General features: G+C 44.4%; 1 protein-coding gene across 5 annotated transcripts; it reads right to left on the reverse strand.

Annotated features, from left to right (window-relative positions):
- Positions 1–68: 68 nt before the first annotated feature.
- LOC135252855 (regulator of nonsense transcripts 1) lies at positions 69–16,327 on the reverse strand. Of its 5 annotated transcripts, none has more exons than XM_064331445.1 (24): positions 15,961–16,327; positions 14,497–14,639; positions 14,248–14,337; positions 13,753–13,920; positions 13,073–13,253; positions 12,496–12,657; positions 12,262–12,346; positions 11,924–12,022; positions 11,644–11,752; positions 11,370–11,529; positions 10,602–10,720; positions 10,341–10,505; positions 9,878–9,992; positions 9,373–9,516; positions 8,809–9,022; positions 8,591–8,708; positions 8,339–8,495; positions 7,839–7,981; positions 7,217–7,391; positions 5,305–5,386; positions 4,980–5,141; positions 4,172–4,392; positions 3,515–3,637; positions 69–3,385 (listed from the first exon to the last, which is right to left on the reverse strand). In XM_064331445.1, the coding sequence occupies exons 1-23, from the start codon at positions 16,129–16,131 to the stop codon at positions 3,518–3,520; spliced, it is 3,303 nt and encodes a 1,100-aa protein (XP_064187515.1). In that variant the 5' UTR covers positions 16,132–16,327; the 3' UTR covers positions 69–3,385; positions 3,515–3,517. The 5 variants fall into 5 exon arrangements, with proteins under 5 accessions (XP_064187515.1, XP_064187514.1, XP_064187513.1 ...); XM_064331444.1 differs by having other exon boundaries at positions 11,644–11,755; XM_064331443.1 differs by having other exon boundaries at positions 12,259–12,346.
- Positions 16,328–17,025: the final 698 nt, after the last annotated feature.

A 17,025-nucleotide genomic window follows, 5' to 3' on the forward strand; every position in this document is an offset into this window, starting at 1 on the left:
CATCAGTGGCTTCATACAGTGACATCATGTTATGCTGTTATTAAATTATGACTTTCACAACCACAAGGTTTACATAGACAAAGAGAAGCAACCTTTATTTTGAGAATTTCAATCACTTTACAGGAATGAGATCAGTGTTACACGGTGAGCTGTTGTTTTTGATCTTTAAAAAAAAGATTCCATAGCAAAAAAGACAACACTCCACATTCCTGATATTCACTCATTTCATAACTCTCAAAGCAAGAACTACAAAACAATTTCTTAAAGCTCACTCAGAATTGAAGCGGAGAAAGGGGCCTGTGCTGTACCTGTTCTTCATGAGGTTGCTTTTCTTGTCCTGCTCAAATCCAGCAGCAGAGATAGCACCTTACACGTCTGAGGCATGTTAGGCAATGCTCTCCATACTCAGGCAGGTCTGCAGCCAATCAGCTACTCTATACTTCCTACTGATTCCCAGGTCTACCGTTACACTGGGCAGTTCCCATTGTCCCTTACATTCTATAGAATTAAGGGCTACTGAAGTGCCACTCCAAATCATAAACTCTGGCCATCTTCGTAAAAGGGACATCAAGGTGCAAAATCAAAGTGCTGCCAACTGCCAACAAGATACCCATTAAATGGCTGTCTGTTTACTAGGTACTAACAGTGAAGTACTCATTTCATAGACTACATTTCTGTTTTTGAAGGGAGGGTACCGTTTATTGACTCAGTTGTTACATGAGGGAAAACAAAGTTATCACAGTTCAACAAAAGAAATGTCATCAATGGGCACCAGTCAGTTTGTAAGCATGCTCTGCCTCTTCAAAACATTCATAGTGAAGTTAGCATGATTGTCATCTAAGAATACACTTCTGTGTCATAAGCAGAATCATTGGGAGATGAAATTCAAACTGAGTGATGGCTTGTAAAATCCACCGTTTTGTGAATACACAAGAACAGAAACAGCTGGTGTAATGGCTACATTCTGATATAGTGCTCTAGTAAAGCATTACAAAGTAGAACACTTAAACAAATGGGCTGGTGTAAAAACAAATGGATAAGGAATAGTCAAGAATAATTATTTCATACTGCAAAAACTACTTATAATAGTTTATTAAGGACAGCTTTAAAATTAGGGACAAGACAAAAAAAAAACCAATTACTTGCCCCATTACTGCTTAGAATGCTTAGAAACAGTTCATGGTTGTAGCAAAAACCTGCTTTTTTATGCTAAGTGAGAAATTAAAATGGTACAAACCAAAAGCAATCATTTTCAATGAGTGAAACGGGAGTTGGGGAGGTTGTGTCACAATTCACAAATGGGGCAATGGGGGTTTAGGAGCCATAAATGCAGACATCTACAGTAGGTAAAACTCAGCCTTGAGACTACAGGAAAAACAAAAACAACAAAAAGTAAAACAAGTACATAATTAAAGTCACAAAAGGAAAGCTCATCAGCCAGTCGTTTTACGTGGCAACTCCTCTGATAGAAGGAAGGTGGCCTACATCGGTCTGTTCTTTAAGAAGTCACAAGAAATTAACCTGCAAATTTTCTATGGGTTCCAGTATTGCTATTTGGTTGAGGTTATAAAAAAAACAGCTGCTAGTCAAATTAGCACGCTGCAGTAGGTTATCAGCTGGTACAGTCTCTTACCTACATTCTGATATAAGTTTTGTGGTGCTTCATGCCAGTAAATGTTTTCATTATAGGCACTAAAAGATTTGTCATTTTGTTCCCTTTCATGAAATAAGTAGTTTAGGGTATACTAAAACTGACCGTGGCGAATAAAATATTAAAATGATTAGGGCATAGGTGATTTGGGGCAGATGTAATCATCAATGCAACATTATAAATGCAAATAATGCACTGCACAAGCACGTTACTCTTGCACCACAATCAATCTGCATCGAAACCCTGACGTGGTTGATCAGACTCCTTTCCTGCTCTTTTGCAGTGATCGTGTGGTTATCAATGACTGTGCATCCACAAACTCAGCGTAAAATCTGTTTGTGAGAAAAAAGTATCTCCGCACTGGAATTCAGACTTCAGCCACCTTCCTTTTATAACATCCTTCCTTTCTTGTTACCCACTGGCTTACTGTAAATTAAACAGTGACTCCAATGACATGTATGTATATATATGTAGTATATTCACACGTTTTTATATATATGGAGCTTCCGTTTCTTTCTCGTCTTTGTCTGGCAAGTTGCTTTCAGCAAGCAACTCTTACGGCCAAAGGCAGCTGGGTCATTATTTTTCCTTTTTTTGCAGTAAAACCCCTTCGTTCAGACAGTAGCTGATCTAAGCTTACATAGCATTTAAAACATTGAAAACTCCTCGTCGTAGCTCAGAGTGCCACATTTCACCGTCCCTGCTTTCCTTCATTTAAGAAGATCAATGCGTCATTGCTGCAACTTCAAATTACACCAAGTTACTTCTCTTCGATGCTGGTCATTTTTGTTTTTTTCTTTTTTTTCTTTTGTGTTCTACAAGAAAGTTACTCCAGTAAAATTCTCGTGATTACATATCTTTCAGGTCCACAGCTCAGATCTTGAGAAACTTTCTGTTATAGTCCAATTGCTATTCCACCAGGGACATTTATTTTGTAAACCACCTTATAATAGACCTGTTGAAAAAGCCAATGAATGTCTAAAGCAATCAAAGGCATTTCAATTCAGAATCTCTTCAAATCAGACTAAATGCAGAAACCTTTGCCACTCAAAGTTGACCTAGATCCATTCGTATTCTTGAGTTACTGCTTTGGACATCTGATATAATTTGGGCTTAAGAGCTTACCACCACCACTCTTGGGCCACATGGATTTAATCAAATGGGCTCAAATGCAGAATTTCAGAACAGGTCAACTTTGAGGTTAAGACTCTATATTGCCTGCTTGAAGCGATCTTCCCCCGATACTCCTTCTCTGGAGACACCAGAATGAGCTTGCGAGTTGCTTGAGAACTTGTCTTTTCCCTCTCTCTGCTCGAAGAGCAAGGTCCTCAGCCAACAGGTCATTCCTTCAGAGAAGGCCGTGGTGAAGGGGTTTGAGGAGGGGATGGGCTTCTTTCATTGGGATTTGCCTCGTTTTTTCTCTCGATGCAAGACCAAGGTCCTTGTCTTCCCCCGACAGCGCTACCACATGCAGCATCTCTTCTCCTTTTCACGTCTGTCTCAGTGTGCTAGCAGTGGCCTCTCTCTCTCTCTCCCTCTCCCACTCTTTCTTCCTCTCTGTCCCTCGTTCTTTCTCTCTTGTGATTGGTTGGTTTCTCTCTCTCCTGTTGCTTTCACACAGTGGTGCTTCAGTTGTAGCAGTGGAAAACAGGTATCCATTTTTTGTTTTTTATTATTTCCCAGATTTAAAATGCTGATGAACTAAGCTCAGCTCAAGCCCAGCTCCTCTTCCCACTACCTGGGAGAAAGAAAATGGTTAATGCACCCCATCGAGCTGCAGTACTTTTACATCCAACTTACGATTACAAGGCAAAGTAAGTCTGGGCACCGATCAAGCTGAGAATATTATAAATATGTTCTCACGCTCTAGTACTGTGACAGTCCAGTCACCCCGCCATGTTGGTATGCACGTTCGCCCTGGTACGTCGAGTCCTGGGACAGGGCCACATCAATCTGGGACTTGAACTCGTCACCCAGATAGCTGTCCTGATGAGAGGAAGAGTCACATCTTTCAGAATATATTCGAGCAGATCACCGTTTCTCCAATCATGGTCCACGTGGTGCCGGTCGACCACGGAGTATGATTGGTTTCAGTTCCTTATGCAATCAATCAATCGGGGCTGTATGAGCCGTTAACCGACTTTCAATCTTTCAATTATTACTTTTTGATAGTTATCCGATACATGTCATTGTGGGGAAAAAGGCATTTATGCAAATAATGACAACAAATGATATTTTGCAAATTAAAGAGCAATATGGTAATGTAATTATGTAGCCGCTAAATTGCTAAAATGTTCAAAATAATTCATCTTGGTTAATCAACTGAGACCACGGATCGATGTGTTTAGGTAGTGAATATTTAACATATCTCTACAGGAACATATTTTTAGTACCACAAGCGTAACATTTACACACTTCACACGACTAATAGCATTTAAGTAATCAAGCAGTACAGATACGGAAGCCCAGGACCTGGACTGAGCCCTGAAACGGGTCTTTCTGAGGTTGCGGTGGACTCACTTGAGACAGTTCAGGCTGGGACAGACCGGGCTGGCTCATCTGAGAGGGCTGGCTCATGGAGATGTAGCCCTGGGTGAGGGGCCCCTGGGAGAAGGGCTGGGAGACCACGTCCTGGCTGGCCTGGCTGTTGGGCATGTGGGCCTGCCCACCGCCATGGTTACCCATGCCGCGGTTCCTCTGCCTCCCGCCGCGGCCGGCCTTGCCCTTCAGAGCACCGCGGCCTACAAGCACAGGACCAGACGCGCGTCACAGCACAGCAGATAGATGTACGCTAGATACTGCATACCGACGCACTGAAGACGCATGCACACACCCGCACACACAGCAAACATCAAATACAGCTCCAGGTTCCACAGAATTCTTCTGTAGGTGAAATGCCCACAAAAGCACAAGCGTGTGATGGCAAGTGAGATGGTGTCTGGAAATGTCAGGATGTAATCTTGCCAACATACAAAAGAAATTCAACCTGTGATCTATAAACAGATATGTGAAAATGCAAAGCCTTTGAGAGATGAAGACTATTTTGCCCAATTCACTAAAGCTCTTTGTGCCAAAAGATGCACCTTATCCAGTGAAAACCTAAATACCTGGAAAACGCAGTAGAACTTTTTTTTTTTGTTACCTACCGAGGAGACTTGTCTGGTAGTCAAGTTTATGGACATCAAACTGAACAAAAACGATCAATGTCTTGACTCCGAAACGACTGAAGTCGTCTGAGGTGCTGTCTTTTCAGTTCTCACGGGATAAGACACTTCGTGGCGTAAGAAAGCTTGAGGAATAAAAGGGGTGTGACTACAATCTTTCCCACCTGCTGCAGGACCGTTGGCCTGGCCCAGGTATCCTGGTGGGGGCATGGGGGGCATGACCAGGTTGAAGGGAATAGGGATGTTCATGGCAGCCACGTGGCTGGGGCCAGCCCCAATCATGCCAATCTGGTCATGGGTCTGAAAGTACATGTTTGATGGACGCCCTGCAGACAAGGAAACGCACACACACACTTTACCCAAAGACCACTCTGAGGACATCTGTGCGTGCTCTCATGGGCTCCTGCTGATATTTATAAGCCCGTTCGCCGTCTCCGCGGAGACGGACACCGGCGGTTGGCGGCCTGCGGTACTCCATGGTGAGCTCACCTGTGTTGCTGCGGTCGTACACGGACCCGGGGATTAGAGCCTCACGAGCATCGTACATGGCTGTGCTCATAAACCGCGCCCCCTAAAAAAATATCAACTAACTGTTACACACCCGTCGCAAACGATCACATTCTCGATATAGAGTTCCCCAGTATAACTGAGAATCTCTAATTGGACAAGAATATCACATGCCCGTGTGTATCGAGAAGTATAAGTCTCCACATGTCTGTTGGGCGGGGTTTGTGCGTCTGTATACATGTATGCACTGCAGAGCCTCTGTATGTGTATGTGCATGTACTCACAAGGTTAATTGGTGTGTTTATGTGTATTCAAGTGTAAAGCTAGTACTCACAGGCTTAATGTTGTGTGTATGTAAATATAACTACAAAGCCAGAACTCAAGGGGTTAGTGGCATGTGTATTTAAGTGTGAGGTCAGTACTCACAGGGTTGATGGTGTGTGTATGTGTATTTAAGTGTGAGGTCAGTACTCACAGGGTTGATGGTGTGTGCATGTGTATTTAAGTGTGAGGTCAGTACTCACAGGGTTGATGGTGTGTGTATGTGTATTTAAGTGTGAGGTCAGTACTCACAGGGTTGATGGTGTGTGTATGTGTATTTAAGTGTGAGGTCAGTACTCACAGGGTTGATGGTGTGGGTATGTGTATTTAAGTGTGAGGTCAGTACTCACAGGGTTGATGGTGTGGGTATGTGTATTTAAGTGTGAGGTCAGTACTCACAGGGTTGATGGTGTGGGAATGTGTATTTAAGTGTGAGGTCAGTACTCACAGGGTTGATGGTGTGGGTATGTGTATTTAAGTGTGAGGTCAGTACTCACAGGGTTGATGGTGTGGGTATGTGTATTTAAGTGTGAGGTCAGTACTCACAGGGTTGATGGTGTGTGTATGTGTATTTAAGTGTGAGGTCAGTACTCACAGGGTTGATGGTGTGTGTATGTGTATTTAAGTGTGAGGTCAGTACTCACAGGGTTGATGGTGTGGTATGTGTATTTAAGTGTGAGGTCAGTACTCACAGGGTTGATGGTGTGGTATGTGTATTTAAGTGTGAGGTCAGTACTCACAGGGTTGATGGTGTGGGTATGTGTATTTAAGTGTGAGGTCAGTACTCACAGGGTTGATTGTGTGTGTATGTGTATTTAAGTGTGAGGTCAGTACTCACAGGGTTGATGGTGTGTGTATGTGTATTTAAGTGTGAGGTCAGTACTCACAGGGTTGATGGTGTGGGTATATGTATTTAAGTGTGAGGTCAGTACTCACAGGGTTGATGGTGTGTGTATGTGTATTTAAGTGTGAGGTCAGTACTCACAGGGTTGATGGTGTGGGTAGGTGTGTTTAAGTGTGAGGTCAGTACTCACAGGGTTGATGGTGTGGGTATGTGTATTTAAGTGTGAGGTCAGTACTCACAGGGTTGATGGTGTGGGTATGTGTATTTAAGTGTGAGGTCAGTACTCACAGGGTTGATGGTGTGGGTATGTGTATTTAAGTGTGAGGTCAGTACTCACAGGGTTGATGGTGTGGGTATGTGTATTTAAGTGTGAGGTCAGTACTCACAGGGTTGATGGTGTGGGTAGGTGTGTTTAAGTGTGAGGTCAGTACTCACAGAGTTGATGGTGTGGGTATGTGTATTTAAGTGTGAGGTCAGTACTCACAGGGTTGATGGTGTGGGTATGTGTATTTAAGTGTCAGGTCAGTACTCACAGGGTTGATGGTGTGGGTATGTGTATTTAAGTGTGAGGTCAGTACTCACAGGGTTGATGGTGTGGGTATGTGTATTTAAGTGTGAGGTCAGTACTCACAGGGTTGATGGTGTGGGTATGTGTATTTAAGTGTGAGGTCAGTACTCACAGGGTTGATGGTGTGGGTATGTGTATTTAAGTGTGAGGTCAGTACTCACAGGGTTGATGGTGTTGACCAGCTTGCGAGGCTTGCTGAACTGCATGAGGCTCTCGCGCAGGTTGTTGAGAGGACCCTCCACCAGAACCTTCTGCTCTTTGTAGTAGTTTAGCAGGTGGTTCCAGAGTGGTTGCTTGGACAGGGCCTTAGGGTTCCCCACAATGATCACCCCATACCTGCAGATACCCCAAAACGCATTTCAGTGGACAAGAAAAACATCTATTCCGAACATGACACTCACACCCAAAAGATGTGCTATTTATAATCGATTATAATTATTGCTTGAAGCAGCTTTATTTAAAGGATAGAATGCTGGCAATAGTAAGGCACATTTCCCTTGGCTGCATACTGCCCTCCAAAAGCATGAGTTATAATACACATTGTAGGAAGAAATGTCAGTCAAAAAGCAAGATGGTCGTGAGTCTTGCTGACGAAAGACTACTGAAAATCCAGGACGAGACAACAGGCTGTGCCTGACTGAAAACTGGCATTTCCTAATTTTACGTCCATTTTAGAATTACTTAACTAAAAAATCTCACAGTTGCAGGGTCAAAGAGATAAAAACTCACAAAGGTGATATAAACATGAACATAAAGGCACTATAGGCGTAGGCCTGCCGTTACCTTGCCCTTGTAAGAGCCACGTTTAGACGACGTGGATCATTGAGAAATCCAATGCCCTGATGTTCGTTGGCTCGGACACACGACAGGATGATGAAATCCTTCTCTCTGCCTTGGAAGGCATCAACGCTAGCAATTTCAACTTCCTGAAAAGCAAGAACAATCAAACATGTTAATGACCTTATAAATCACAATATAACTCAACTTTAATAAATGAACAAGATATGACTGAGAAACATCTCAAATGCAAGAATGTTCAATCCACCAGTCCAATCAGGACTTAATATTCTTAATTGATTATTATTATTTATTTATTTTTTAATCGATAATCGTGTCATGTAAGTGAAAGCAAGGTAATTTGATTGTTTCAACCTGAAACGACACAAGATATCGAAATTACCCAGAGGAATTGTGTGTCTCATTGCGATGAAGGCAGTAAATAATTCTTCTTTTTAGCACACAGCAGAGTTGAACACGTGTAGCTGAACACTGTTTCTGCGTACCTGGTAAAGTTTGGTGTGCAGGGACCCACTGAACTGCATGTACTGCACCAGGTAGGAACGCTGGCCCTCATACGGGGTGATGATCCCAATCTGGTCCGGCTTGGCCCCGGCCTTCAGCAGCTTGGTGGTGATCTTCTCCACGTTAGCAGCCTCAGTTCTACGACAAAAAAGGTTTCAGAGGTTCAGTTTCAAGACAAACAGGGCGTTGCATAACAAAGCGAAACAGGTCCACAGATCCGCAGGTCGGCGCACCTGTTCAGATAGGAAGTTCCTGAGCTCGCGATTTCCTCCTGTCCTTGGGTCACGTAGAAGAACATGGGCTTGTCTGGCTGCGGCCACTGGAAGTCGAAGCCCTTCTTGATGCGGTCCGCTGCACAAGAAAGTGAGGCGTCATCATACTGCATCTGTCACGACGTAGCCAATAACGCGGCAGGGTCGTGTTCAACATGAAAGCCATAAGCGCGGCTTACCGGCAGTGACTCCGTTCTGCAGGGAGCCTTCGTAGAAGATGTTGGAAGGGAAGGCGCTCAGAGCGGGGTGCATGCGGTACTGCACCTGCAAGCGGATTGGTCGGATGCCCAGGACCACCAGCCGCTCAAACAGGGACTGGGACAGGCCCGCTTTCGCTGCCTTCTTACACATGACCACTGGGCCCAGCTGACAGTGGTCTCCCACAAGGATGAGCTGTGGGGAGGGAAGACATAACCATGACATCATCAGCCATTCCTGCAGAGAGCATTTCCTAACAGGCAGCAAATGTAATGACTTGCAAGTAAACAGAAATGTAAACAGCAGAACCTCCAAGATACTATCTTATCAGGAGGGGAAGTTATCTGCTACTTTGAAATGTTTGTAACTTTGAAAGTGATGACAATGTACATATATTTAATACATTTTAACCCACTATTAATTGGATTAATTATTTTACTGTACCCCTTATTGTTTGGTTTTACATTTTATTACATTTCAGAAGTGAACACATGCCCTTAATCAGTTTTACAGTACTTGTGTGAAGTAGGAGAGCAGTGCCCTACCTGCTTTGCCCCCAGCACAACGGGCACCATGCACTCCGGCTCAGTAGCTTGGGTGCTCTCATCAATCAGGATGGAGCGGAACTGCATCTTGGCCAAACGGGGGTCCCCAGCCCCCACACAGGTGCAGCAGATCACATCCGCATTCTGTGAGAGAAAGAGAGAGAGAGAGAGAGAGAGAGAGAGAGAGGGGGGGGAGGGAGAGAGAGAGAGAGAGAGAGGGAGGGGGGGAGAGAGAGAGAGAGAGAGAGAGAGAGAGAGAGAGAGAGAGAGAGAGAGAGAGAGAGAGAGAGAGGAGGAGGGGAGGGAGAGAGGGAGAGAGAGAGAGAGAGAGAGAGGGAGAGGGAGAGAGAGGGAGAGAGAGAGAGAGAGAGGAGAGAGAGAGGGGGAGGGAGAGAGAGAGAGGGAGAGAGAGAGAGGGAGAGAGAGAGCCGTGAAGATCGAACCGTGACAGCGGGGTTCAGTGCGCGCCCGACACGGACTGCCGAGAGACCGGGACTCCTCGTACCATGAGCAGCTCCCTCTCGGCCGTGCGCTTCAGCGCTCGGTAGCGCTTCTCGTCCGCGGAGGACAGCTCCCCGGTCTCATCCTTCAGCTGCTGCAGCTTCTGGAGCTCCGGCATGCTGACGGGACGGATGAGACAGAACCACGTACAAAATGACACTTTCTGTACCGTGGCTGAACGTTTATTTAACACATACCAGCCTTCATCTCTCATACAATCAATCAATTTGCTTGTTATTCCATACAGTAGCACTCATATACATAAACGATTTGCCAAAAATGATCCACAAGGGATGACTGCACTTCACAAGGAGTTTGGCAAAGTGGGGGAAAAAATAAGCAAACACTGTATATTTTAACACATCATTCCACACAAAATGACCTCAGAATTTTATGAATTATTTCAGAGACACAGCCTAAGGGCTGCCAGGCAGAAGTTCTCCGTTACACCAAGCCATGGACCCTACCTGTCCATGTTGCGGATCTGGTTGTGCAGAGCCAGGAAGGACACGGGGGAGTCGATGGCCTCCCGGCTTTTGGCGCAGAGCCTCACCACCTTCAGGCCGGTCTGGTGGATCTTCTCAGTCAGCTGGTCCACGGCGATGTTGCTGGGAGCACACACCAGCACAGGCCTGGAAACAACACAAGCAGGGGTGACATCAGCGGCTGCCCTTTCACACGGACACGCTGGGCGGTTTCACACGCCCTCCTGCACCTCCAGCACTTACCCATTGCCTTGCCTGGCCAGGTGGTACACAATGGTTGCCGAGGTGACAGTCTTACCGGTCCCAGGGGGGCCCTGGATAAGACTGAGGGGTCGCTGCAGCACAGTCTTCACAGCGTACACCTGATCGGCACAGTCAACAGCAAAACAAATGAAGATTAACCCGTTAAGATTAGGAACTATCACTGCAATATAAATATAAAGCATGCATGCCTCCCTTCAATCAATGCAACACTGAAATTTAAACTCAGTGCTTACTATACATACATAATCAAAATAATAGATAGAACAGATAATAGAATCAAAAATAGTCCTGCAGATTCAGACAGTTTCTTTTGATTTAAAAATGCTTTCTTGTTTTTAAGCACTTGGGAGCTTTGTCATTTAAGATTATACACTTGAACAACTTCACCAATGAAGAGGTGAGAGTACAAGCACAGACATTCTCATTCTCCAAAGGGAGCTCCTAAATTATTTGCAATTTGTGGCAAGTGCTGCACGCAGCACAAAATCTTCTGGTAAGGTTCCAGGCCCAAAAGCAGAACAAAGTGTGCCACTGGATTTCCCTCAGCTTTTGCAAATGAAAGAAGGGGAAGCCCTCTAAAACGAAAAAACCCCCTTGCAAATTTTTGTTCACCAACAAAAAAAAAAGAAAGCAACAAGAAACGCACAGGTTTCAGCTCAGTTAGCCTTCTTCAGAGTGTTAAGGGGGGGGGGGGGGTTAAAAAAAAAACAAATGCGTTCAACAAAAAAAAGGCACTGGGGGCCGCACCTGGGAGTGGTTGAGGTCAGGCAGCCCTTGTGCAGTGAAACGTTTTGGCAGCTGACATTTGATGATGACGTCCTCAACCTCATGCCCCAGGAGCTTGTGGTAGATGTACCCCGACACGGACGTCTCGTCCACAGCAAAGGTCTTCAGAGCACTCTGCATCCTACAAAAACAGCAACATTAATGTGCTGACGGAGGTAATGAGGCAAACTCATTAAAAACAGAAAAATGTCCATTATTAACATGCGGAGAATTCGGCGAATCGGCCTTTTCTTACCGATCGAAGGAGGTGGATTTCCAGACGAAATCCACCTGGAAGTTGTGCGGCACCTCCACAGGAGCCCCGACGCTGCTCCTCAGCTCGATCGCGATCTCATCCCCGTAGTCTTATAAACAGCTTTAAGGAATCTCCACACAAAAATGCCCCATTTTGAGCCACTGAAACAAAGCCCCACAAAGCTTATGAAACGCCAGCTCCTAGGGACCTTACAGGACCACCTGAAGGAACCAGGCCTCACCCTTCTGCTTGTTTCACTCAGATTATGAATAAAGGATACTATCAGGAACCTTGATGACGTGGCCAATCCCCTTCCAGAGCGGGGCCAGGTCTCCCTTGTACCTCAGGCAGATTTCATCTCCCTGCATCAGGCGCATGTCTACAAACATCACCAGAAAGAAACGGAAGAGGAAGACAGGGAGGGAAAAAAAAGGATCAGACAGCGAAGGGCCCAAGTTCAGTAGTTAAAATGAAAATGGGGGAAAAAAACACGGAACACAAACTCAACACAAACACACACGCGCGGATGCGGGTTTGGGTTGCGTGGGATGCAGGGTTCGGCATGTTATGGTATGGACCACTCGTAGACACAAAAAAATCAACAAAAAAAATTACCACCTGAATCCGTCTTGGGAAGTGTGAAATAAGCAATCCGCTTTTTATTCAGCCCAAGGTCCCACCTGACCGTTATATTATCTTGGGTCTGTGGAGCATTCAAAGAAAAAAAAAAAAGAGCAGACATGAGAAACAAGCAAGTATTTTCATAAATATACACATATATAAAATTAAAACAACTACTACAACCAGAAGGAGGCCAAAATAGCATGCAAAAGGGTATCTCAAAAAACCCACCTGGGACTCTTTTAGCTTTTTGTCATAATCAGCCTCTAGCTTAACCAGAGGCCCAAAGATGTTCTGGTACTGGTAGGCATCCTCATAGCGTAGCAGCACATGCTGAGGCTCCTCATCGACGCCAGGCTTCTCCAGGTCCTCCAGGGTGGCCGTGGGGTTTTCCTGGGAAAATACAAAAGAGCTGTAGACCAGGACCAGGACCAAGGCCAGGCAGAAACTTCACTAGACAGCTTGTTACTTTGCGACAAGAATAAGCTCAAGTCTGCATTTCAACAAATGCTCTCGGATGCACCAAACTTCACTTTTGCAGTCAGACCAGAACTGCTGGTCTCAAGCCAGTTTAGCCAGACCACTGCATGATTAACTAATAAGTTACATGGGAAGTCACTGCTGTGAACATAGACTGAGGAATGTCACAGGTCAGTATGCTAGATACCTGGATCTCTACACGTGAGGTTTGGACTTGAGTACTGGACCGATATAACCCTTTCTCTGGTCATTCATGCTCTACTCATTTCATGGTAATGGCCGTATTTGCGCCTGACAAGGTCACAGGTGGAGACGTGCCCGGCAGTACCTTCCAGAGCTCCTCCAGCTTGTTGATCTGCTGGGCGGTGATCTGGCGGGCCCTCAGCTGCTCCTGCTCGGAGGGGATCTTCACCAGCCAGGACAGGAAGCAGCGGTCCTGGATCAGAGGCTGCCACTGGGAGCTGTCCCAGTTGATGTCCTTCAGGCTGCTCTGGCTGGCACATGGCTGCCTGTTTCCAACACATTGCCCCAACGTCAATGTCAAAATCAATCAGTCAATCAATCAATCAATCAGTCAGCACATGACTGAAGGTGATCACAAGACAAAAATCATAAATTATGAGACACATAATATTCAATGTATTAGAAAAGCAGAAAAACATCAGTAATTAATCAATTAATATTCTACTTGGAGTATAATTTTGCATTCTAGGCACATTTTTCGTAATTTTGCTTTTTAGATGTCTTAAATTTCTTATTGTAGAGTCCCTTCAAAAAGAGACCATGGTTTTATTTGAGTTTCCCCTGGTTAAATCAAGGCTCTAAATGTATATATTTAGAAATTTATGTTTTTCACAGATTGCTACGCAGTCCAAAACTCACTAATACACTTGGTGGCCTCACAACCAACACCTTAGATTCCAGAAGTGAGACTGCCAAATAAATCCCAAACTCCTACTGGAAGCACTGGTGCTGTGCCTCCGTGTTTCTTTCACACACGGTACTTACCTGCAGAGAAGCACCACCACAGAATCTGCCTTAGCTGGGATGAAGCCCAGAAGGAAGACGTTGCGACAGCCGCAGTTGTAGCACTCCAGCACGGTCTCCCCCAGAGGCCCGTCTTTGTGGAGAGTCACTTCTTTGCACTTGGCTCGCACCAAGTGGTTCACAATGTGGCTGGAAGAACAACAAACATCCAATCGACCCACATTTACAAACATACGCCCGTTTCTCCGACAAAAATGCGAGCATGCATAAGACCGTTTTGAAAACAGTTCATTATACACGCACGTTTTATAGGACGAGTGTGGCACAGTGGGTAAGGAACTGCGCTTGTAACCGAAAGGTCGCAGGTTCGATTCCGGGTAAGGACACTGCCGTTGTACATGCAAGTCGAACCCATCTTTAGTAATATCAGCCGTTTATACAGAAAATGCAGAAAATGTAAGCGCTTGAAAGACGTTCTATATACCGTATGTATGTTGTATTGCTTATCGTACAAACCTGCCAGAGGTGTTGCCACGTCCATTGCAGAACCACTTCTTACTGGTGTTACAATAGACAACACAAGCAGGATCATGGATGCCACAGTAGCTGGAATGACAGTATTATTAATCAGAGATGATGGTTTGACCATTTCAAATTCATGCGTTAATTAAAGTTGGCATGGTATGCAAAAATGCAGAAACCTGTAGAACACACTGGTTAATGACACACAGTGGACAACAGCATACATCCTCTTCCCTACAATACCTGCAAGCATGCACCGGGAGGTCTTTGGTGTAATAGGTGTCCTCTTCATCTTCCTCAAAATTCAGCTCAGCCAAGAGCTGGCTGGTTTTCGCAACACCGTCATCGACCCCTCCGTTCTGCAAAACTCCATCAGGCCCGTTCACCTTTGCATAAAAGCAACACACTTTCTAAGAAATACAAATCAGACACTCAAATGTCTAGAACAATCCAGTTCAAATACTTGGTGTTGTTAAGCTTGTCATGTGGACGGTTCTGTCCGTGGATGACTTAAAGTTGCTAGTCAGCATAAGCGCTTTCATTCCAGGACAGAAGTAAACAAACAAATATACATACATGGATGCATACATGATTTGAAAACAGTACAAATATACACGCAACTGCAGACTATCGGGTAAGCATCACAAGAGTAGAATGCCAGCAAGAAATAAAGTTACTCGTTATCGCCAGCTTCAAATTCAGTGCGAACTGTTGGCGAGAAAATATATTTTCGTCTATGGGCTATAAAGCTATGCAACATAACACCGGTGAATCAATGAACCGCGAAAGAGTGTTAGCGCGAAAAACTACAAGCTCCGAGCTCCGCTGTTACGGTAACTTCGGTACCCACTATCTAGCTTGCTAGTTACTTAAGCCACGAAACTCGGTTCGACCGTGTCACATCAAACCATAACTAAAATAAGTTAAATTAAGGTAACGTTAACTTACTTAGCTAGAGAGGTATTTGCGAGCGTGTTGGCTTTTCCGGGTTTCGCGCCTGGCTAACAGCTCAGGCACATTCGGCCAAACATGCCGCTCCTTTGCACTCCACGGCATAACATTTGCTATCCGGAGGTAGCCAATTTCAACACAGAACAAGCGCTAGCTAACATGTTACGTTTACACAGCTAGTAACGTTAGCCCTTAGCTAACAAGTTAGCTACAGTGCCACAGCATTCTTGACACTTTCATAAGTGGCTAACATTATAACTATATATGCTGGCCTTATATATGAAATAGCCGGCGGCACAGCCAATTTGACAACAACCAAACTAGCTAGCCAAAATGTGTGTCATTCGCCCAAAAACACTGAATGTGACACGATGAGGATCCACCGGTTACCTGCTAGCTGGCCACTTGGAGCTAAGGGGGCCTGCAGCTGCCCATATATGCGCGTAAGTTATTCCATTGAAGACAAGCCGGACGTGTCATTCGCTTCTAAACTCGCAAATAAACCTAAAAAACGTAACTTCTGTATAATATACAATACAGCCTGTAAAAGCAAGTGCTTGCCACTGAACCTCGTAAATTGGCGTTATCGATGCGTCAGGCCTAAGTGCCGTTCCTTCCACCACACTGGGATAGCTAGCTAGCCAGCTAGTAGCTGGCTAGCCTACCCGCACGCTGGTTTCATATTTAGAAACGAAGCTAACGCTGTCCATTTAGCCAATGTTTCACATGTATTCTGTGCCAGCAATGCGCACATACCTGGTTGTCCAGCTGACTCTGGGTTTGGCCTTGCGTTTGCGTCTGGCTGGGCAAAGTGAAGTCGGTGAACTCGAACTCCGAACCCTGGGTATCGGCTCCAAGCAACTCCGCTTCCTCGGTGTCCAGGAAGGTTAGAGTCTGTGAGCTCGGCCCGTACGCCTCCACGCTCATTTCTTCGTTATTGTTGGATATTTAACAGCTCCAATTGTACAGACAGAATCGATGGGCAGCCCCAACAGTCAAGTCCCCACACTATCTCTGGTTCCGAGCTAAATTTGGACTAAAACAGAATTCGAACACCTCGAGAGCTTCAACTCCCACACCAAACACTGACGAAATTCTCAGCTAAACATAGCGTACTACGTAATGTCAGTGACGTATACACAGAAAGTTTTTTTTTGTTTTACATAATATGAAATTGATGGTCTTGGGCAAAGAAAATACAGTACCTAGCTCCCTCTGTCTTGGGAGATGTACAGTTACAGTTTAAGCGCGAAAGTAAATTATAGTTCTAAAGTTTCCAATATCAATTTTGTTGAATAGCAACTGACTGCATAATCTAAAATTAAGGTGTAATAATCATTCAAAGAATAAATTAAATTGACATATACAGTCATCAAAATTAATGAAAAATGTCACATGTATTGGATGAAAATATTTCTGATTGCATTCCAGAGGTATAGATGTTATAGATGGAAGAAATGGCTCTTCAATAAGCAAACAAAATCTTAAACGCATTCTTCAAAAATGTATTTGTCTTACTATTAAAAACAAAGAATTAATTTAAATACAAATAAAAATATTTTTATTATAAATAAATAAAAATGATGAAAAAATTTAGCTACAAAAAGTTGCTACAGAATTATATTTATTTACACTATGTATTTATTTTATATTTGGGGGGCTAAGAAACATTAAAATGGCAGTTGACCTGCTAGCCACATAAATGTCACAAGCCATACATTCTAAAAAGCAAAACCATAAATGCAAATATGTGTATTATTTAAATGTAGTCTTTTATGCCATTTACAAAAAACCTATAAAAGATAATTCTACAGTTTTAAC

The sequence above is a fragment of the Anguilla rostrata genome, chromosome 4 (assembly GCF_018555375.3).
Source record: "Anguilla rostrata isolate EN2019 chromosome 4, ASM1855537v3, whole genome shotgun sequence".
NCBI classification, from domain to species: domain Eukaryota; kingdom Metazoa; phylum Chordata; class Actinopteri; order Anguilliformes; family Anguillidae; genus Anguilla; species Anguilla rostrata.

Bases quoted from the DNA above. Each gene is read 5' to 3' on its own strand.
- LOC135252855 (XM_064331441.1), bottom strand. From the start codon at position 16,131: ATGAGCGTGGAGGCGTACGGGCCGAGCTCACAGACTCTAACCTTCCTG. The intron at 12,658-13,072 runs GTACTGCCGGGC...GTATTTTCCCAG, and splicing joins AGCTGGAGGAGCTCTGGAAG to GAAAACCCCACGGCCACCCT. The intron at 5,142-5,304 runs GTGAGCTCACCA...CCTTGTCTGCAG, and splicing joins GTACGACCGCAGCAACACAG to GGCGTCCATCAAACATGTAC.